Source organism: Typopeltis vanoorti, chromosome 9, assembly GCF_054136105.1.
Source record: "Typopeltis vanoorti isolate ZY-2024b chromosome 9, IOZ_Tvanoo_1.0, whole genome shotgun sequence".
In the NCBI taxonomy this organism is placed as follows: Eukaryota; Metazoa; Arthropoda; class Arachnida; order Uropygi; family Thelyphonidae; genus Typopeltis; species Typopeltis vanoorti.
This window is the reverse complement of record NC_143557.1, coordinates 111,874,740-111,897,692: the sequence shown is the minus strand read 5'-3', so window position 1 is coordinate 111,897,692 and position 22,953 is coordinate 111,874,740. Positions and strand designations below refer to the sequence as shown.

General features: G+C 35.2%; 1 protein-coding gene across 1 annotated transcript in view; it reads right to left on the bottom strand.

Annotated features, from left to right (window-relative positions):
- The window catches only part of LOC150103427 (RING finger and SPRY domain-containing protein 1-like), a 358,201-nt gene that overhangs the window by 134,944 nt on the left and 200,304 nt on the right, over positions 1 to 22,953 (bottom strand). Inside the window, exons 11-12 of the mRNA XM_090397430.1 lie at positions 19,944 to 20,055; positions 923 to 1,025 (exon numbers count right to left, since the gene is read on the bottom strand). Coding sequence (XP_090253556.1) covers positions 923 to 1,025; positions 19,944 to 20,055 — 215 coding nt within the window. The remainder of the gene's footprint in view (positions 1 to 922; positions 1,026 to 19,943; positions 20,056 to 22,953) is intronic.

Here is a 22,953-nt window from a genome sequence, read left to right as displayed (position 1 = left end):
TTCCATACATAAGCTCTGTCTCGCCCAAATTAGCCAAGGTTCTTAGAAAATACAAAATAAGAACTTTATTTACTCCTCTTCCTAAAATCCGCTCCCTTGTGAGCCATCCGAAACCTAGACATCATAATCTTAAATATCCTGGTGTTTACCAGATCTGGTGCAACTGTGACATACCTTGCTTTGGTCAAACAGAGAAGTCAATCGAGTTACACATTGAGGAGCACAAGAGAGAGAGAGAGACGTCACTTATAAGAGAACGCAAGCCAGTGCTTTGTCTAGTCATGTTCTATTCTCTGCCGATTCTAATGAAGAAAACCCTAGCCATACAGTCCTATGGGACAAGTCTAATAACATTTTCCATTGCCATGATGAAGTAGAAAGGAAGATAATAATAGAATCAAAGGAAATCATTCTCAACCCTCCTACATCTCAACAACAACCTGAGTTACAACCTTTCAGACTGTCATTGTGCTGTGGTCAAATACTGGCGTTCACGAGATGCTATACGTATGCATACGCCCAACAATGAAGCCAACGAGGGAAGAATTTTAAAAGCACAGACTTCAACATTTCAATGTTGAAATGTATATACACTAATTTTCCGTGTTGTTTACAGTTATTTCCTCCATGTGTTTTTTACTGGTTATTTCTTCTTTTTAATGTGCACCTGATGAAAGCTGATACAAGCTGAAACTAGTTGTGTAGTACTAATAAACTTTGTTTTCATTTCTCTCGGTTCTAGTCATTCAATCTTTTTATAAAAATGTACAACAACCGAGTAAATCAAGCTTCACACACACACACACACACACACACACACACACACACACACACACACACACACACACACACACACACATATATATAATTAAAAACTTAAGCACTTTATTATAAAATATTTGTTTATTAAAAATATTCTTACCTAGCACTCTGAAATACTTGGACACATGGTGATAGAGGCTGGCCATTTAAATAAAAAATTATCTGATAGTTATCCAAATCAAGTAAAGAACCCAATATGTCCCCTAAGTTAAAAGAAGAAAAAAAAATTAGTATTATATAAACTAGTGTTAAAAATATTTAAATTACCACTCAAATTCTAAAATATCTCTGCAACACAACCTTAATTTACCTGGATTTTTATTTCATATGTCCTACAACATTTTTAATTTTGTGTTCTGAGGATATTGGTTGGAAATCCAGTAAAACATTAGTAAGTTCACTCATTTACTTCATTTTCTCCCGGTGTTATTTATACACCCAGGGAAAAACAAACCAATGCCTATCTATATGTTATATGAAAATAATTGTTTGTATTAAAGCATGATGTGTTATACACATGAATAAGCTTATGTGTTTGTCAGACATATTGTAATAGATTTAACTTTATTGATATGAACACAGATGGATAAGAAAATAACTATTTATTAACTTAAAAGCTAATATTTCACTGGTATTATATCCAGCATCTTCAGAGCACACAACACAAAGTTTGTTACAAATGCAAGACAACCACAATCCAGTGTAACAGTGGGGCTAGTATAAGTAATTGCAGCATGCAACACAAGACTAAAGTCCTAATAGGGTGCCATCTAGGTTAAAAAAAAAAAAGTTCAAAGTTTTGAAATAGTAGTCCAAATAATAGTCTTAGAAAGTTTGAAAAAAATAAAATAAAAGTAATAAATATTAATTTGGTCTTAGGATGACTGTCTCCCAAATCTTTGGTTGATTTATACAGCCATACTTGTTAAGGTTTGGAGTATGCTTTAAGGCTTCTGTTGATTCCAGGAACAACCTCTCTGACTTGTAGAAGCTTCTGTACATTACTTTTGTTTCTTTCCAATTGATCCTGTGTGCACGGGTATCCAAAGCATGGTCTGCCAGACCCGACTTGCCATAGCGAAAGTGTCGGATATATTTTTTGTGTTCACTGAGGCGGATGTCCACAGTTCTTCCTGTCTGTCTGTAGTAGGCTTGATGGCAAGAACAGGGCACTTCATAGACTCCTGGATGCGATAAAGGAGTGTATTTGTCCTTAGGCGAACAGATGAGAGTTGCTAATTTTACATAAGGTTTAAATACCGTGTGTAGTTGGCGTTTGTTAAGCACCCTAGATATCTTTTCAGATGTGCCTTTAATGTATGGGATGGTGATAGTTTTGTTGTAGTCTTCTGTGGTAGATAGAGGGGATTTCTGGGTAGCATTTAGTATGTTATCTATCTTATGGGGATTATAACCATTGGTTAAGAAGGTGTGACGTAGGTGAGAAAGTTCAGCAGTGAGAGCAATGTCATTGGAACAGATTGCTCTAGCTCTATGGATTAGTTTTTTAAGATACCATATTGTTGAGAAGGGTGATGGCGTGATTGTTTGTGTAAGTATCTCCCTGTATGTGTGGGTTTTCTATAAACCGAAAATGATAAGGAACCTTCTGGAAGACGCGTGATCAGTGTGTCCAGGAAGGGTAGGCAGTCACTGGCTTCTAGTTCCATTGTAAAGTGGATTTTAGGGTGCTGGCTATTTAGATGCACTAAAAATGTATTCAACGTGTCTGGGCATTGTGGCCAAATAGCAAACACGTCATCAACATAGTGTAGCCAGAGACTAGGTTTGAGAGTGGCTGTGTTGATAGCTAATTTTTCCAGATGTTCTATGTAGAAGTTGGCTAAGGGGAGAGAAAGGGGCGAACCCATAGCTGTCCCATCTAATTGTTTGTATATTTTCCCTTTCCATGTAAAATAACCTGCCTGTACTGTGAATTTAAATAGCTGAAATATATCTGGGGGAAATTGTGAATTTAGTAAGTTAAGTGTTTCAATCAGTGGTACATTAGTGAATAATGAGGTGATATCAAAACTCATCATTAGGTCTAAACTATTTGTGGTTTTCTAAAAATTTTACCCACTAAGTGGGTAAAATTAGTAATTTGGCTAAATGTTTAGCTAGTTAATATGTAGGACTGTTTATACTATCTACAATAGGACGCAAAGGTGTACCTTGTTTGTGTATTTTAGGAGCACCATATATTCTAGGTGTTTTAACGTGCATGGGTTTGAGTTTTTTGACAATTTCTTTTGGCCAGGAAGTGACTTTGTTCAGTAACTTGCACACCTTATTCTTTTGTGAGTTGGTGGGATCTCGATCTATGATTTGATATGTAGACCGGTCTTGGAGCAGTGCATGCATTTTGCTTTCATATTTTGTTGTATCCATTACTACAGTGGCATTTTCTTTGTCTGATTTGGTTATTATTGCGTAGTTCTCTGAAGTGTGCTCTGAAGATGCTGGATATAATAACAGTGAAATATTAGCTTTTAAGTTAATAAATAGTTATTTTCTTATCCATCTGTGTTCATATCAATACCGTTAAATCTATTACAACAAGCATAATGTGTTATTTTGCAAGATAAAGGTACCCAAAATATATGAAAAAAAGAGAGAGGGGATGAAATGAGCCTAGACACATTAGAAACATTCTTCTTGAGATAGCCAAGATGGTTTGAACATTTGCAGTGTCCAGGAATAAATCTCATACAAGTCTGCCTAAACAGTGATTGAATTATGTTCAGGCTACCACATGTAGTGTGTTGCAAACTTGGGTGAAGTCCAATCAGTCTACAGAAAGCAAATCCTCCATCCACACTTTCATGTTAATTGGCTATTAATAGCCCCACATAAAAACCACCAGAATGGATTATAGGAGGCTTTCAATTAGCTAATGAATAATCTTGCTGGCACTATGCTACACACTAGCCAATGAATTAGAAACCTTTTATGCAGACATATGTAAACGTCACTTATGCAACATATGTGCAAAATACTTGGTCATGTTTGTCACCACATGTTCTAGGCAACTATTTAAGAATGCTGGTCAATAGTGTTGATTACAATGGAGTTCAATAAAGGGCTTATTGTGGGTGCCCATCTGGCTGCAGCAGCCACAATTTTGAAAACAGCAGAGTTGACTGGTTTTTCAAAGTATGAGATCATGGGCCAACCAAACGTAGCAGCCATGGTTGGCTGAGTGGTTAGTGTATCTGTTTTCCGGTCATCTTGGAGAATAATTTCCATTTTTCGATTATATTCCGTGGATAACTGTGCCATTACCCTTATCTGTTCTGGTGGTGATGATACTTTTTTCCTTTCTGTAATTTTCTGAGAGCAGCTAGTTGGCCAAAAGATGAATTACTTTTTGGAGGCGATGACTGGGCAAGGATACTGGTGATGTCAAGTCTGATGTTATTGGCTACTTCTGGCACTAAGCGACAGATTCCGCATTCGATGTTGTACATTATTTTGTGCTGAAAGAAGTGAAATTGCTAGATATAATGTACAACATCAAAAAAATAGCAAGGTCATTAAAAACGTACAACCTCCACACAGTGTTTAAGCCCCACAGCAAACTTGCTACCATTATCCATTCTATCAAAGATCAGCTCCCTCCTCTCTCAGTGCCTGGAATATATAAAGTACCCTGTTCCTGCAAGCTGGCTTACTTCAGACAGACAGGTAGATCAGCAACCATCTGTTTAGAAGAACATAAATCATATATCTGCAATCATGACTATGGTCAATCTGGCCTCACGGACCATGTTTTGGATACAACCCACAGGATCTCCTGGAAAAAAACCACCATGCTCCACCATAGTAAATTCAAAAAAGAAAGACTGTTTTTAGAATGTGCGGCAGGACTCAGAAATCGACTGAATTTAAATAAATGCAGTTGCATTAAACTTCCCAAAATTTGGGAAACATTAATTATCAGATATCCCACTTTACATCTTAGGCCACCTACAATCGCTCATAGAGGACACACCACCTAGACAGGACTTTAGAATCACTTAGTATTGTGTTGTATTTGAATGTGTGTTACAAGAGTTCTTTGTAATTCCTGAGGATGTCTCAGTGCCCGAAATATTGGAAGCATTAAAATTAGGTTTAATCCTTTCCTAGTGTTGTAAATATTCCATTAAACCTCCAACATGATGTCCTCATGTTGGAGGCACTATCAGTACTTAAGCCTCAACACACAGAAAGTGTAGGAAGAGAAACTTGTTCTACACAGAACAAATGGTAGCTGCACATATTTCAATGGATTTAGTGGAGAGTGAAAAAATTAATGATGCCAGTTAACATGAACAATAACCATGGAAATATGAACAACTGCATCAGGAAAAAAACCCCTAAATTTCCAGAAGGAAACACCCTGCCACCACTGCATAAGTTGAAAAGACCTTATAAATGTTCTCTGCATTCCAAGCAGGAATTGAATCCCGATCTTTCCAACCAAGAGCCACTATCAATATCACATGAGCTATGGAGTCTCCTCAGCTTTTCCAATAAATGAGTTCAGAGAGGGATGACAGATGTGGCGTAAATGATGGGAGACTGGGCCCTCGCAATTAATCTCCAAACTCTGTAAGAGTTGCTGTGCAAAGATAATAACAGTAATAATCATCATGTAATTGAGAAGATCTAGAGGCAAAGCTTAAAAATGAACCTCCAAATGGAATAAAAGAACAGAAAAACTTTTTATGTTCTTTTATGTTTCATGATGATTATTATTGAAGTAATAATAATCATGATCTTCATATTCCTGATATATCAATATAATTAGGAATACTTACTGATGTCTTATCATAGTTTCTTGTAGACATCTTGAGGATACTATGATAATGAAAAATGAACATTACTACTACTTTCCATCAATCATTTTTCTCCAAATTAGTTTGCTATCTATCATTACTCAATAATGTCAGATCTTACATTTCAGTTTTTTTAGGCACTTATTTCAATGGATGCAGTAGAAGTGCATCAATCAACCTAGATCTTGGTCTCCCTCAGAGTCTTTTTCTTTTCATCTGGCATCCATTCTGTTTAAGTGTAATACCATACCTAAGATTAGCTCTGCTCACACTTTCCTTAATGCTAACAATGTCAAGTTTCTTCGTAATATCTTTGTTTTTAATATGCTTCTGCTATTGATGCCAACTGCTCACTCTCTCACTTTTCCAGAACTGTCATATCTGTGGTTTCTAGTCTTTGATAAATATTTCATTCCTAACCCAACTCTCAGATCCTTGTTTTGAACACTGTTTTGCACATAGCTAGTTTAGTATTTTGGCTAATTTCTCTATATCATACGAATTTATTCAGATGACTCTCTACCAAATGAGCTTTGCTTCTTTTGGTACTTAGATATTTAATTTGCCATCTTCACTAAAACTGTGCTTAAAATAGCCAAAATATTTTACTTGTTCAAGATTCATTATTCACACAGATGCAGATGATGTTTTCAATAGTCCTGCCTATTTTCAGTCTTTATATTGCTGGTTACACTGCAAAATCTACTACAGTAGTTAATTTTGTTATGAAATCCTACTCTTGTACTTGATTTATTTAAGAGTATAAAATAATCTACATAAAGAGCTAGGATTAACATGCTGAATTTTGATATTAGGTTTAACAACACTTTTCTTCATAATATGATAAAATGGCAAATAATATTGGAGGTAGTGTATACCCTTGTCCCATACCTAAGTATTTCCTTCAATTTTAAATGCTGACGCACAACTGGAATACAGACTGTGTATTACTTAATATAATGAACTGTTTACATACATAATCTGATATCGAAAAATGTGTTTGGCTACTCATCTATGACATGTGAGAATTTTTAGCTGATGAGTTAAAAATAAAAAAACATAAAAAAAAATCAGAAATTTTGATGTAATCATTAGTTTTATTTATGAAATGCCAAAATAGAATATGACTAATGGTCGAATACGATACACATACATTTGTTTTTCTTTATAGAGCACTCGGTCATACTGCAACATGATTAATCACAACACTGCAACTTAAAATAGATACAGCAGACAATAGTAATTAGCCTTTTTTTTATCCTGATAGAACATGCAAAATCTCACCATTAATAGTGGATATTAAACTCAGATAGTTCAGAAAGAAGTATTTATTCATTTAAAATATTTCATATTGATTCTGATCTAAATGTTTTTTTTTTTTTTTTTTTTGACTGTTTTCTGAGTTGCTGTCATGTCATATGACATTGCTGGCCCTATCCATTAGACAATGTTATGGAGCCAATATTCAGAAACATGTTAATGCACTTACGTGCAACATAATGGTTTTATTTCATTGAGAATTTTTTTATGATACTAAATGTTTTCAATGGTTGTTTATAATGGCAGAGACGAAATTATTTATTAATTTTGAGCAATTACATGTCTCAAACAAAAATGCATCCTCCTTGATGTGGGTCATCACGTCCGTGCAAAATGATCACTGCATTATTTGGTATGAATAGCCTGCAGTAAATGTAATTAAGGTATCCAAGGCATTTTTGCAGAATTCTCCACTGATCAATGATATATTCTCCTCATGGCCACACTGCCATGTTGACTTCATGGGCTTTGTAGAAATGACTGTCAAACATGATCAACGGTTTCCTCACCAGTACAGTCAGTTGGAACGCTTCCCTTTACAGATATCACCTGTTTCCTGAAATCATGGTACCATTTATGGAATGGAATTTGCATTATTTGCAAGATAGAGATTACAGAATTTTGCATGAAACTCCAAAACACACAAAAAAAGCAGATAGGTTTTCTTGCCATCTTTTTCTGCACTAAATCAGCAGATCGGCACATTGTGTGCGCTAAATGATTTCCTATTTCAAATTATATAATCTTATTTCCCTTTTCGTCTGCTGATTCTTTGATGTGGAGGTAACGTGAATCCATAAAGAAACACAAATACACACATGAACACAGGGTTTCAAAAAATGTTTAATTAATTGTGATTACTTATAAAAATATTTCACCTTAAGTTTCTTAAATTATAATTAATCATAATTATGATTTAAGAAATAATTAAAGTACAATAATTAAAACAATTAAATTAAAGAAATAATAAAAATTATAATTTAAGAAATCATAATTTTAATTTCTTATCATCATCAATTTCCTGATATGTATCCTCAAGGGTATGTTCAGGTTACTACGACAGGACTACATGATTAAGTTTATAATATTAATCTCCTATCAAACAATTTCCCTCCAAATTAGTCTATTACTTGTCAGCACTCTAGTAATGTCATATCTAACATTTCGTACTTCAAGGCATTTCTCACCGAAGCAATCCACTTAGACCCTGGCCTTCCACTGGGTTTCTTTTCTGCCATTTTGGCATCAAACACCTGCTTTGCTAACCTTTCCTCACCTACCCTGCTTAAGTGGTCATACCATTTTGGATTAGCTCTGCTGATACACCACTGAATGCTAACAATCTCAAATTCCTCTTTAATCATATGATTTAAGATTGTTAAATTTTAAATCATATGATTGTTTAAATCATAATTAACTGTAATCAACTTATACAAATATTTCAGCTTAAGTTCCTTAAATAATCAGTGCAATAAAATAGAACTGGGAAATACAAACAACAATGTAGTTACATAGAGAATGGTATCTTTTTCATGTGCAATTGAAACAGAGCAAGGAAAATATAATATTATTAGAATTTGAAATAGGTATGCAACTTTTTTTTTTTAATTTTATTTTTTTTATATTGAAACCTGTGGGGATATCCATAACTATAGAACTATAACTATAGAACACATATGCCACAGTAAATAACTTTTTTTATTATGTAAATATTTCGTCTTATGTATCATAAGACATCATCAGTACAACTAACAAACAATAATAGGAATTGAATTAAAAAAAAAAAAAAAACAGCAGTGTGCATGCTTAAATTGGAATCTCTATGTATACAGTCGCATGTTAATGGATTAAGAACTATTGGGATGAAATTAAAATTAATTAAAATACAGCAGATAAATTATTGAATACAATTGAGGATAACAATTCCCAAACTTTTGGAATAGTGGGACAGTCATTTCGATTAAGATTAAGTCTTTACATAATAAAAAAAAAAGTTACTTACTCTGGCATATGTGTTATTCTATAGTTAAGTATAACTATATTTAAAAAAAAAAAAAAATACAAGAAATATAATTACTGTAATTTCTCAAATTTTGGTTTGGATATAGACAATCTGTCATTCAGGTTGAGGTTTGAGTGATGGAAAAGCACCTTTTGACATGAGGGTGGCACCTGTGCCTTTGTGAGATATCAGACACTGCATGCCAGAGAGACAGATTGGCTAATTTAGAATCCCCTGCTTTCAACCTCCTCTGGCTTCCTTGTTTCCTTGCCTCATTTAGTAATATTCATCTGCTGCATCTATTGTTCTCCAAACTCTCTTAACTACTCAGACCTCTTCATATTCTTCTCCATGAAACTCAACCATCTGCAATTCAATCATCCAAATAGTGAGGTCATCTTCCTAGGTGACTTCAATATCCATAATTCCAACTGGTTTCCCGTTTCTAACACCGCCGACCAAGCTAGATGAGGGGCAGAAATCTTTGGATAAGCAATGACCTCATGCAAATTGTTCATCTTACACAAATTTCGGATAACCCTCTTCACTATGCGAATACTGTGGACATCTGTGGATCTCTCATCACAGAATGCCCTTCCTTAAACCACTTCTGACTTTGCATCCTCTGGCACTACAAAAGTACCAAATGGGATGACCTCCAGAACTTTTACTCGTTTACATGATCTGACTATTGCTTCAACTCACCTGACTAACACCTGTTCCAAATGAGTCACAGAAATTATCCTAACTGGCATGAGGACATTCATATTCTGTTCTACCCAAATTCCCTGTCTGCATTCCAAGCCCTGGTTCAACAGAAAGTGTATCAAAGCAGTCAAAAAATTAGCATCCTGCAAAGTGGCTCACATCAAGAACTCCAGCTTCATACTCTGCTATACCAAAGTATACAATAAATACAAAACAGTCACCAGCAGATATAAATCTTATTTCATAAAGGCCAACAGCAGAAAACTTGCCTCTTGTCTAAATGGAAGCAGTCCTTCTAATCCTTTTCTAAGGCCAATGGATGCAACTTCTGCTCACCTGCAGTTCCAAATTTCTCACATCCTGATGGCACCATTACTTCACCCAAAGATAAAACTGATCTCTTATTTTCACTCTTTTTCCTTCAACTCCTGCAATGATGACTAAAGAAAATCACTTCCTGCCACACCAAAATCAGAGCACTGTATGCCTCCTGAAGTTTAAGACAAAAAAAGATATCAGAAAATTATTAAACAACTTAAACACTAAAAAGTCTTCTGGTCCTGATGGCTTCTCTCCAATCACTCCCAAATATTGTGCTTCAGAGATAAAACCTGTCCTTTATTGTCTTGACAATCTATTACACACTTATCTATGTGTGGAAGTACTTATCCCAATGTGTGGAAGCAATCACATATTTAGCCTATTCCAAAAAAAGGGTGAAAGGAGTCTACTGTCAAATTACCAACCAATCACCATCATCTCAGTCCTCCCCAAAATAATGACGAAAGTCATCAATAATCAACTTCTCCACTATCTAGAGTGGCCACCAATTAATTAGTGAACACCAATATAGATTACACCATTCAAGATCCACAGCTGACCTTAGCTTACATCACTCACCACCAGACAGATGCTATGGAAATGTTAAGAGAAACATGTACTGTCACTCTTCACATTTTTAGGGCTTTTGATCGTGTCTTCCATTGAGGCCTGGTAAACAAGCTGTCATCTTTTGGTCTACCTGCAACCCTTTATAACTGGTTGCCAACTTCCTCTCTGGTCATTCACTGCATGTTATAGCTGATGTTTCCCTCTCTTCGTGCTTCATCACAATGCAGGAGCCTCAGGACTCCATCCTATTACCTACCCTCTTTCTCCTGTATATACCGTATTTACTTGAATATAACCCACCCCTCACGTATATTTCACACCCCTGATTTTACTTTACGAAAAAAGAAATGAAAATGTTTCGCATATAGTTGGCACACCCAAAAAAAGTTTAAAACTTTAAGAAATAGATAGTGAATGTGGTTATGGAAGTTTCAGATATTTTGGAATTCAGTTGAAGAGAATCAGCATTTCGACTCAATAAATGCCGGCTTGCCTTTGTTGATGAGTTGTAAGATCTTTTTAATACCACACCAATTATATGCATAGAGATGGAAGCAACCAGTAGAGGAAATGTGGGAGTGAGAGCATTGACTTCTACTCAATCTTGGATTGTGCAGGGGTGGATTAAGAGACCATCATTAGAATGTGTGCAACTGGATTTTGAGAGCTTGGAACATGATTTTGCCAGAAATAATTTAATTACAGAAGCATTGTCATTAAAAGATTCAAATATATCTCGTGATGAAGGTGAGCAGCCGATTGCATAAATAACGTTGATAATTAAAATTTGAATGTATTCGTTTTATAAAAGCGAGCAATTATAAATTATAATGAATACTGAGGATTTAATTATAAATGTCAATTTAGTTTTTTCTTGACAAAGTCAAAGATATGTGTGGGGTTCCAAAAATCCCCACACATATCTTGCACCATGATTTTTTAAACTTCAATTTTCGGGAAAAAAGTGTGAGTTATATTCAAGTAAATACAGTAAATTACCTGCTCTTAATCACCACTATTCACAGCTTTGTAGACAATATTACTCTCCATTTATCCTACACAATCAACAAACCATGCATTGTGTAGGCATCCATAGCATCAAGACAATCTACAACTAGCGTCTTAAATATTGATCTAATAGCGAGGACAAGCTGGTTATGTTCAACAGTACCAAAATACCATCTTGCTTCTCTCACAAAAAGAGATCAGCTGCTCACCTTCATCTCTGTGAGGGGGTGATGCACTGATGTGCATTACTCCTCACGGAAACTTTCTAGAAGCATATCAAGAAAGGATATAATTCCATGATCAGATTTCTCTTTGGACTAACATTTATGTCCAGTCTCTCCCGACACAAACACATCACATCAACAGCTTCCTCAGTATCCAAAAAACAAAGCATTCTCTTTTGTTCAAGATGCTATTTTACATCAAACTAACTCTTAACTATATACAAATCTCAAACCTGCCCATGCTTAGGGTACTACTCATGTTTGGGGTGGAGCACCTAAAACTTCTCTAAAAATTCTTGATGCTATCCAGAAGAGAGCAAATTTGACTCACCTCACTTACAGATTCAGGTCACTTTCTATCTCACAGATGAAATGTTTCAGCTCTGTGCCTATTCTACAGGTACTTCAATGGTTATTGCTCTACTGAACTGACAATCATCATTCCTCCACTTTCTGTTGCACCTATTAATACAAGAACAGTAGCAGCTGCCCAGCATCCCTTTACTGTGACACTGCAAATACATTGAACCTACTTTTTGTCTTCCTCTTTTCATCTACCTTTGTCTGCTGGAACTGCCTTCTGCAAGAAGTACTTCCAAACTACAATCTATGTTCAAATTCCTATCATAGGTATCTTCAAAAGTACCTATGACAGGAATGAAGATTCTATAGGCATTTAGTAAGGTCAGATTTATGACTTTTTTGGATTCGATACAAGACTGGTGTTCAGAAATGTGTTTAGTGATAGATCGGCCTGTTTGACAGAAGGTTGTACTCTATCCTCAGTAGATGGCAATAATGAGCTGATTTAATTAATAGGTTTAAACATGGTTGAAAGATGAGATTTCTAAAAGCATATGAGAAATATGTTCAAAAGTACCTATGATAAGAATGAAGATTCCATAGGCACCATCTCTTCTTGTGGAAGTGGGAGTGAATTGATTGATGATTTTCTCAATATTTGGGTCATAGCCAATGAGTGTTTTTTTTTTTTTGTTTAACAGTTGAAATTTCTTTCTGCAGAACATACAACATGGACTCTTGATAGTAGGGTCAAAGTTGTATAACTGAGAGGAGACCTCCACATAGCCTTTAAAGGAATGGGGAGAACCGACCAGGGCTTCTGACCTAATGTCCAATCCTCACCTTCTCGTGGTGCACCCTGTTGGGTATCTACTTGGATAGTGAACGAACGAGGATGGGCTGGCAATTTGGGATTTAGCCGACCAAACTGTATTCTTATTGGTTAAACCAAAATAAAAAAATGATGGCACAACATGACAAAATTTCATGCCGGCTGGGGCGTCGCCCGGTTAAACAAGGCCCCCGTTGTTTTCGCCAGAGAACCAGGGCGAACAACGAAAAGTCAGCTACTGGAACAAATCTGAAAACAAACCCCAACTCAACATCACCAGAGTTAAAGATCGGTACTATCAACGTAAGAAGCCTGAATGGCAAAGAAATGGAGCTAGCTGAGGAATTAGATAAGTACCAGATCGACATAATAGGGGTGACTGAAACAAAAAAGACCAAAACTGGTGAGATCTTTCTGAGCAATAAATACAAAATGTTATATTCAGGCAATAACAATCAAGGAAAAGAAGGAGTAGCCATAGTATTCAACACAAAATACGAGGCTAATCTTCTTGAATGGCAATCAGTCTCAAGTAGAGTAATGTGGGCAAATATGAGAATGGGGAATTGGACAATGAGACTTATTTGTGCCTATGGTCCCACAGAAGGTTCTACTAAGGTAGAAGTGGAGGAATTTTTTGATGCTTTAGAAAAAGCAACTGACACAATGAAAAAGGAAAAGTTGGTCCTTGTTGGTGATCTGAATAGCAGAGTAGGAAATGATTGTGAGACATACAAAAATATTTTGGGAAAATTTGGAGAAAAGAGCAAAGCTAATAATAATGGCAAATACCTGTTGGATTTCTGCTCGGGACATGGACTGGTTATTACTAACACCATGTTCCAACATAAAAATGTGCACAAATTCACATGGAGAGAAGAGGCAAGGAATAAGAAAAGTCTCATTGACTATGTTATTGTTGATAGTGATGTTTTCTCCCTGGTGCAGGACACCAGAGTGTACAGAGGATTTGAAATTGGAAGCGATCACTATTTAGTCTTGAGCAGGATAAAATTGAATTTCATATTGAAAAGAATAACATGTAAGAAAGTTTTAAAGCGAATAAAAGTTGAGCAGCTCTCAGATGTGAACTGTAGACTAAAATACACAAAGATTATTGAAGAAAAAATGAAAGAGTTTGAGAACAGGAATCAAACCTTGGAGATTCAGTGGCAAACTTTGAAGGAAACATTGATTGATTCTGCCAGAGAGACATGTGGTGAGGTTGTCTGCAAAGATAAAAAAATCAGAACTCCCTGGTGGACACAGGAAGTTAAAGAGACAATGAAGGAAAAGAAGAAAGCATATCAAAAGTTCCTGTCAAATAAGTCAGCTTGTGCTCTTAGAGAATATAGAGACAAATGCAAGAATGCTAAACACTGTGTAAAACTAGCTAAACAAAAGTCATGGGAGGACTTTGGCAAGAATATAGAAAATAAATACCAACAAGGTGGCAAAATATTCTGGAGGTTGTTGAAGAAGCTTAGGAATGGAGGAAAGAGTGCTGTAAAAGGAGTTAGAGATGATAAAGATGATGTGAATAGGGGAGAAAAAGATATCCTTGAAGTATCGAGTAATTACTTTGAAAAACTGCTAAATGAAACAAGCAGTGATGACAGCACAGTGGTAAAAAACACTGACCAGGCATGCAGTCAGGAATACATATCCACACTTGAAGTAGAAAAAGCCATCAAAGGCTTGAAATGTGGAAGGGCAGCAGGGGTAGATGATAAGAGACTTACAGTGGCTACACTGCATAGTTCAGAAAGCTTGGACAGAGGGACGAATTCCCGATGATTGGAGTAGAGCTCTCATAGTATCCATATATAAAAAGGAAAAAACTGAATGTGAGAATTACAGAGGTATTTCCCTACTGAGTGTTCCTGGGAAGATCTATGCACGTATACTTGAGAAATGGTTGAGAATAATTGTGGAAGAAAAGCTTGGTGAAGAACAAGCTGGATTCAGGCGAAATAGAGGCTGTCAGGATCAGATCGTCACTTTACGACAAATAGTCGAGAAAGCATGGGAATATAACAGAGATTTGTATTTAAGTTTTGTCAATTTGGAAAAGGCATATGACAAGGTGCCAAGAGAGAAGTTATTCAATACACTACAGTTATATGGTGTCAATGGGGCATTATATATCGAGCAATACTTAGTCTTTATTTGAGTTGTAAGTCAGCAGGAATTGAAGGAAGTACAGGAAGATGGTTTAATGTTAAATCTGGTGTGAGACAAGGATGTACATTATCCCCTCTGTTATTCATTATCTATATGGATCACATTATGAAGGAAAGTGGTATTAAAAATTATATCAAAATTGGAGATGTTAATGTCAGCTTTTTGCTTTATGCGGATGATGTTATACTTCTAAATAAATCCGCTACAAGTCTGCAAGATTCTCTGACTAAATTGAATAGCTGTTGTAATAGATATGGTATGAAGGTCAGCAATAAAAAGACAAAGACAATGAAAATAGGCAGAATCATTGAAAATGTCAACTGTGTTGTGAATGGAGAACCTGTGGAACAAGTGAAACATTTCAGTTACTTAAGCACAATTTTAACTGAAGATGGTAAATTAAATATAGAAATAGACAACAGAATCAGCAAAGCTGGTATCGTGGGAAGTCAATTGAATAAATTCATATGGAATAAGAAAGAAATTAGTCGGAACACTAAATTAGCTGTATACAAGACTGTGTTCAAACCAATTTTAACTTATGGATCTGAGAGCTGGGTCAGAAGTAAAACACTTGACCAAAGACTAGAGACCGCAGATATGAGAGTCCTGAGAAAGATTAGAGGAGTGAACAGATGGCATCAATGGCAATATCATATTAAAAATGAGGATATTAGGAAAGAACTTGACATTGTCAGCATCCAGGAATGCATTAGCAGAGCTAATCTCAGGTGGTACGATCACCTAAACAGAATGGGCGAAGAAAGATTAGCAAAACAAGTGTTCTCTGCCAGGTTGGCAGGAAAACGACCCAGAGGAAGACCAAGATATAGGTGGATTGATACGATACAATGTGCCTTAGACGATAGAAATATAAGATCTGATAATGTTGGAGTCTTGACAAGTAACAGACTGATTTGGAGGAAAATTGTAGATAGGAAGTTAGTAATGATGTAATTTTTTTCATGTAGTACTATCATATCCTGTACACCCCTTGCGAGTACATGGCAGGAATTTGATGATGATGATGATATTTCTGTGAGGAGTAATGCACTGATGTGCATTACTTCTCACAGAAACTTTCTAGAAGCACATCAAGAAAGGATATAGTTCCATTAGATTCTATTTCCAAGGTAAATATAATTCTGTAATGAAGGCTATTTATTTTTTGTAGGAAGATATCTAAAATCCAGATGCAAAAATGTCCTCCATATAACAAAACCAAGAGTTTTGGATCAAAATTAGAGATTTTTTCTCTTAGAGATGTTCTAAGTAAAAGTTTGTCAGAGTTAGAGAAACTGGGGATCCCATTATAGCTCTTTCACAATCTGTCAGAAAAGATTTCCATTCTAGATGAAATATTCAGACTTTGTGGACCTATTCAAGTTTCTCACAATGTCCAATGGAAATTTATAAAATAACAGGTTGAAGATTTTAGAGGTTGCTGGTTAAAAGTGAGGTAATTGTTGATAATGAATTAAATTGGAAGAGTCAAGCTTCAAATCTTTTAATTTTCAAATAAAATCAGAAGTATTCTTTATAGAAAAGAGAGTGGACAGTAAAGGGAGGGAAGAGATTAAAGTGAAACACTGAAAATTTTTTGTAATTAGGACTTCCTATAGAGTCAACAATCTGTTTCAAAATACAGGGTGTTCACATTGGACCTCCCTAGTTTCAAAGAACGGTAAAAAATTAAAATGTGAAAATATGTAAGGTTTGGGTTGTTCAAAATGTTCCAGAGACTCTACACGTTTACATCCAGAATTTTTTTTTACAAAAACTTGGTAATTTCGACACCATGGTTCATACACTTAAGTAGTAGTAACACATTGAAACTAGGGAGGTCAAATGTGGACATCCTGTATATCCAGGTTCGTGAAGTTTAGGTAGACATGATTCCTGAGTGTTCTTGCACGATAGGCTCTAAGCTTTTCAATATTATCTGGATCAGGAGAGATTACACCGAATAAAGATTAGGTTTATTCAGCTGGCTAATGGTTAGAACTCTGCCAATTATGAAATAGGTGTTTCAATCTCTAAGAGAATGTTAGTTTATATTTATATTCAAAGAAGTCTAACACAACAGCAATATTCTCTTTTTTGGCTTTGGCAAGGTAAAATTTTTATTATTATGTAGAGCTTTTAATTCCAAGACAGGAATGTTAAAAAGTGGTTTTGAATCATAAATAATTTTGGTGAACTCTAAGAACAATTTATTTTTATCCTTACAGGAGAAATGAGATCTAATACATTCATCATAATGTAGAAAATCTAAACAAGGAAAATGTTTGGAACAATTGCAAATTCATGGCCTTGAGCCAGGACCTTAAGTTTATCCTCTGTAAGGATGATTGAAGATAATAACACCCACTTACTATGAGAAAGTGCTTGAACTAGGGAGCTATTATTTGAGGTTTTCAAATTTGTTGTTGAGATGATTTATGTCTATGAAAAGCAAAAGCAAAATTTCCAAATTAGAATATGGCCTATCAAGCATCCTTGGTCAAGTATGGCTGAATCTAATTATAAACATCTCTACACTATCTAGAAGACTTGCTTTTCATAGACTTTATATTAAAATCTGTGTACCAGAATGATATACTCCATACAGAATGTTAACATTAAACATCATTACTTCGGGAAAAATGAAAAATGCAACATTAAACATTCATCAAATCAAAAAAATACAAAAAAAAAAAAAAATGTGAACAGTAAATACGTTCCCTGGGAAAGCATTTACCATTCATAACAAACTACAGAAATGTCCCAGCCTAAATCTCATAAACCAATGCTATTTTAAAATCTATTACTATTACAAATAGTAAAAGCTCGAAACCTACATGATAGCGAATTGAATTTTAACAAATGACATCCCAAGTAGTGGAAGTTAATCATATATTGACAACAAAACACAAAGAATTGACAGGAACCATATATAAAACACACAAAATGAAAACACAAAAATCTAGAAACATACGATAATGGGAGACATAAGAAAGAACTAGAAGAGTACAGAATTATAAAAATTAAATTTCAGATTTAATGTTTCATTTTGAAATGTTACAGCAGCTTAAATTAATGTCATTTACCTGAAATCTTCATAATGAACCAAATATGTGGCAGAATGCACCATTAAAATCAAAAATTTATGTTAACAACTTAAATTTTAAAAAAGAAATTTAGAATTTTTTACTTTATGGATAAAGAATCTTTCAAATATAAAATGAAATGGTTCTTTAATTTACAGTTCTTAGAGAACAGTATCAATTTATGCCAAATGTACATCACTGGGTCTCTGTCCGATTAGAAAACTGACATTCATGACATAACAGCAGTTATGTCAATTGCTTTTTCCCCCTCCTCTCAGGCTTACTAAGCAGTATGACTAATGCAGACTAATATTAATCACTTGTGTCTGATTCCTCTTTGTAACTGGAGGTGATCAATAATTATAAAGTTGACTGACTGCATATATTTAGTTTATTATGAAGATTTTAGGTAAATGAGATTAATTTAAACTAACATAACATTTCAAAATTTAAATGCTATTTCTATTGGGAAACCCTCGACACTCAACTGCTGCTTCTCTGTGTTAAGAGATCACAGTTACGCTGGTACGGGCACCTGGTCAGAATGCCACAAGAGAGGCTCCCTCAGCAGGCCCTCTTTGCCAAGCCAGAGGGTGGGAGGCCACATGGAAGGCCAAGGACTCGCTGGATAGATTATATCCAAAACCTTGGGTGGACACGTTTGGGAATCCCACCAGAACATCTGAGCTTGGTGGAAGAGGATCGTGACCATTGGAAGTTCCTCTTGCAGCTGTTGCCCCCACAACCCAATTAGGAAGAGTGGGCCTTGAAGATGTATGTATGTATGTATGTATTTCTAGATTTTAATTTTTCATAATTTCATACTCTCATCTAACCCTTTCTTATGTCTTCCATTATTGTTTCATTTGTACTTTTTTTCATTTTGTGTGCTTTATTGTAGGGCTCCCACCAATCCTTTGTATTCTGTTGTAAATGTACAATTCCCTGCCATTTTATTTATTTGATTTCTTTTGTTCTGTTTCGCAAAATATCTTTTGTTTTTTTTTCAGCAAATTTGTTTTGCTCCCTTTCCTGCCATATCCTTTGTTTCATGGGAATGGAGTGTAGGAATTAGCATCTTTTCTGTAAATTCACTATACCAAACTTTGTACTATAACAAATGAACTATATCTCTGTTCCCTAGAGGTTGGCTATAGTGAGCATCTACTGTATTTTGCTCATTGCCTATGTATTTTCACTCTTCATTTTCCATAAGACATATTAATGTCCATCACGGAAAAGTAAGGTTTTGGATAGCAGCAAAACTTTAGACTTGCATCAGCAATATCAAGCTTATGCCAAGAGCAAATACAATACTCCTAAACTACATTACACACGTGTGCACACACACACAATTTTTGAAAAGTTACAAACTGATCTGCAATGATAAGTACAAAGGGGGAGGGTCTGGAAAGCCTGATAAACACCTAGAACACAAATGATATCGAAGTAACTGATACAACCACAAGAAAGATCGTAAATTACCTTCATAACTCTGCTACTAGTATGTTCTTTCTTGTGGTTATATCAGTTGCTTTAATAACATTTTGTTCCAGGTGTTCATCAGAACTTTCAGATCCCCCCCCCCCTTGTATATCTTTTTATTAACTATGCATATTTCTTCTCCTTTATACATGCTCTTTTATGATCATAATGTGTAGACACATTATGATCATAAAACATAGTGAATGTACAAACTAAAAATATAAAGGCTGGCTATAAATAAAATTTATGTACCTGGTTTCCAGCAAGGCTGAATATGAGGATGACTTGAAGCATTGTACCAAATAAGCTGCCGACATCCATCATAAGCTAAAGAATATTCATCATCTCCAATGCCATATCCTTCCTTAAAAGAAAGGAACTACTTCAAACTGATATCTCATGATATCTCTAATGTTACATTAAATTTGCAAGTATAAAATAAACTTATGCAACTTTGTAAATAAATTATTTTTTTTAATGTTTATTTTTGAAAATTTGGATTGCACTATAATGAATATATGTATATATATATTCATTATAGTGCGTATATATATAACACCAGAGAGACATTGCTTACAAGAGAACCAGAGTTACTGCCCTATCAGGCCATGTCCTGTTTTCAATAAACACAAATAACGAAAGCCACCAACATGAAGTGAATTGGACAACAACTTCAAACCTGCACATTTGCCACGATGAGGTAGAACGCTGCATGTCGAGTCAGAAGAAATTACCTTGGACCCTCTTCATATGAACAATAATCTCAGCTATAATTTGCCTGACTCTTTCAGCTCTACTATCAGATACTGGAGATCTCACAGAACCACACACAACAATAGAACTTTAACACGGACTATAGCTGAAGTTCATAATAACTGTAATTTACAGTCGAATTTATAGCTTTAGAATGCCTCAATGTTTTTTTTTTTTTTTTTTTTTAGTGTCTTTTAATAGCTTTCTATGTTCTTAACGCCTGATGAAGTCGATCCCGATGAAACATGTTGCGTATCAAATGAATCTCAATTTGTTATAATTCTCGGATTTTTAGTCAGTTTATATAAAAAATGAATACATATATATTATATACATATATTTTTTCTCTCTCTCTCTTAATTAAATTCTGAAAATTTATTTAAATTCTTGACATATTACCATGTTACAAAGTAATAAATGATCATGTTCTCTAACTAAAACGCTGTGGATTTTTATTCTACTGTGGCATGAATGTTCACGAATGTCTGGATGTTAAATTATATTTCGTCACCCAGTGCAAGACTAAAATCCTTCATATTGGTAGCCTGAAGTTGATAGCATACAGTACCATATTTGGTCTCTAGAACAGAGTACTGGATTAAACTGATTCTCATTTGATGCTATAAGTTTATTTACAACCTTTACTTACAATCTCACTCTTAATGGGATGAGATTGTAAATATATTTTAAAGGTTGTAAATCTCACCTTTAATGGGTGAGATTGTAAATAAATCTAAAGCATCAAATGAGAGTCAAGTAATCCAGAACTCTGCTCTAGAGACCGAATATGGTACTTTACGATACCCGCTTCAGGCTACCAATATGAAGGATTTCAGTCTTGCATTGGATGATGAAATATAATTTAACACCCAGACATTCATGAACATCCGTGTCACAGTAGAATAAAAATTAACAGCTTTTTAGTTGGAGAATAGATTCATTTATTACTATGCAACATGGTAATATGTCAAGAATCGAAATAAATTCTCAGAATTAAATTCTCTCTTCACTGTTCAAGTGCATAGCAACACCATAAAGGAAACAATAGGATGCTTCATAAGGCAAATTCAAACTGTCTTCTTAAGGATGTTACAACTTTTTAATAATAGAAGAATTCTTTATTTGAATATATTTTTCACATAGAAGCCTTCTTTTAAACAAAAGGATTTCTCCTTTTGTTTAAAATGCAAGATTATTTCAGAAAAGGCCAAAATCAACCCTAAATTTCCAGTTTTCTTCCAGAAAATATAATTGTGACTCATTTTTTCTCAATGTATTTAAATGCCCCCAAAGTCCTGCTATGCTGCCTCAACGTGGCGAGGCCCCTGGATGGGATGGGCGAAGCATGTCGGGAGTATCATTACTCCTGGTAGGGCCTCCCAAGGTGTGAAGGCCATCCCACTATGCCCAGCTAAATGCTAGCAGGCGAAGACAGAAGAGGAGATGGGCACCATCTGTCTTAATTTACTGCCTATTAGACATTCATGGTGAAGGATTTAATACAGTATACCATACCAGCTTGGACATCGCCTGGTTCAACAAGGTCCACGTTGCCATTTGGTAGCAACTCCAGGGGTAGCAATGAGAAGTTAGCGACTGGTGCTAACTTCTCTGACAAAAATAATGAAAAAACTGGATCCAGATTCAGACTCCACAACCATTTAATGACTGGAACTTGGAATATTAGGACTCTACTACAATCAGGTCAACTACTACAGCATGAACTAAAAAGATATGAATGGCCTGTTATGGGACTTTGTGAAATTCGATGGCCCAAAACAGGAGAGCTAACACAACAGATGAAGGACGTTTGCTTCTTTACTCTGGCTGTAAATGCAGCGGAAAAGAAGGTGTTAGGTTTTTGATACACAAATCACCACAAAATTCTGTAGTGGAATTCAATCCTATCAATATCAGAATTGCTTTAGTCTGCCTAAGAGGAAAATCACTCAATATCACCATCATACAGGTCTATGCCCCAACCACAGGCCACGAGGACTCCGAAATAGAGGAGTTTTATGGTCAACTTAATGCAACAATCACCAGAGCAAATAGAAAAGACCTTTTGATTGTACAGGGAGATTGGAATTCCAAAATTGGAACAGACATCGGTAAGGATTTTTTCCCATTTGTCAGATGGCTATGGGAAGACAAACGAAAGAGGTTTTGAATTGATCAATTTTGCCTCACAAAATGAACTCACCATTACTAACACCCTATTTCCCCATAAACCTTCCAGAAGATGGACATGGACTTCTCCTGATGGTAAAACACACAACCAAATCGATTTTATCCTTGTAAACACAAAATTTAAAAACTCCATCAACTGCACAAGAACCAGATCATTTCCTGGAGTAGACATTGGCAGCAACCACAATATGGTCATCACAACTGTCAATATGAAAATGAGGGAAATATTACCTACAAAATCAACTCGTAAAAGATATAATATAGAAAAATTAAAAGACCCACAAATAAATACATTATATAAATGCAAATTAAAACTAAT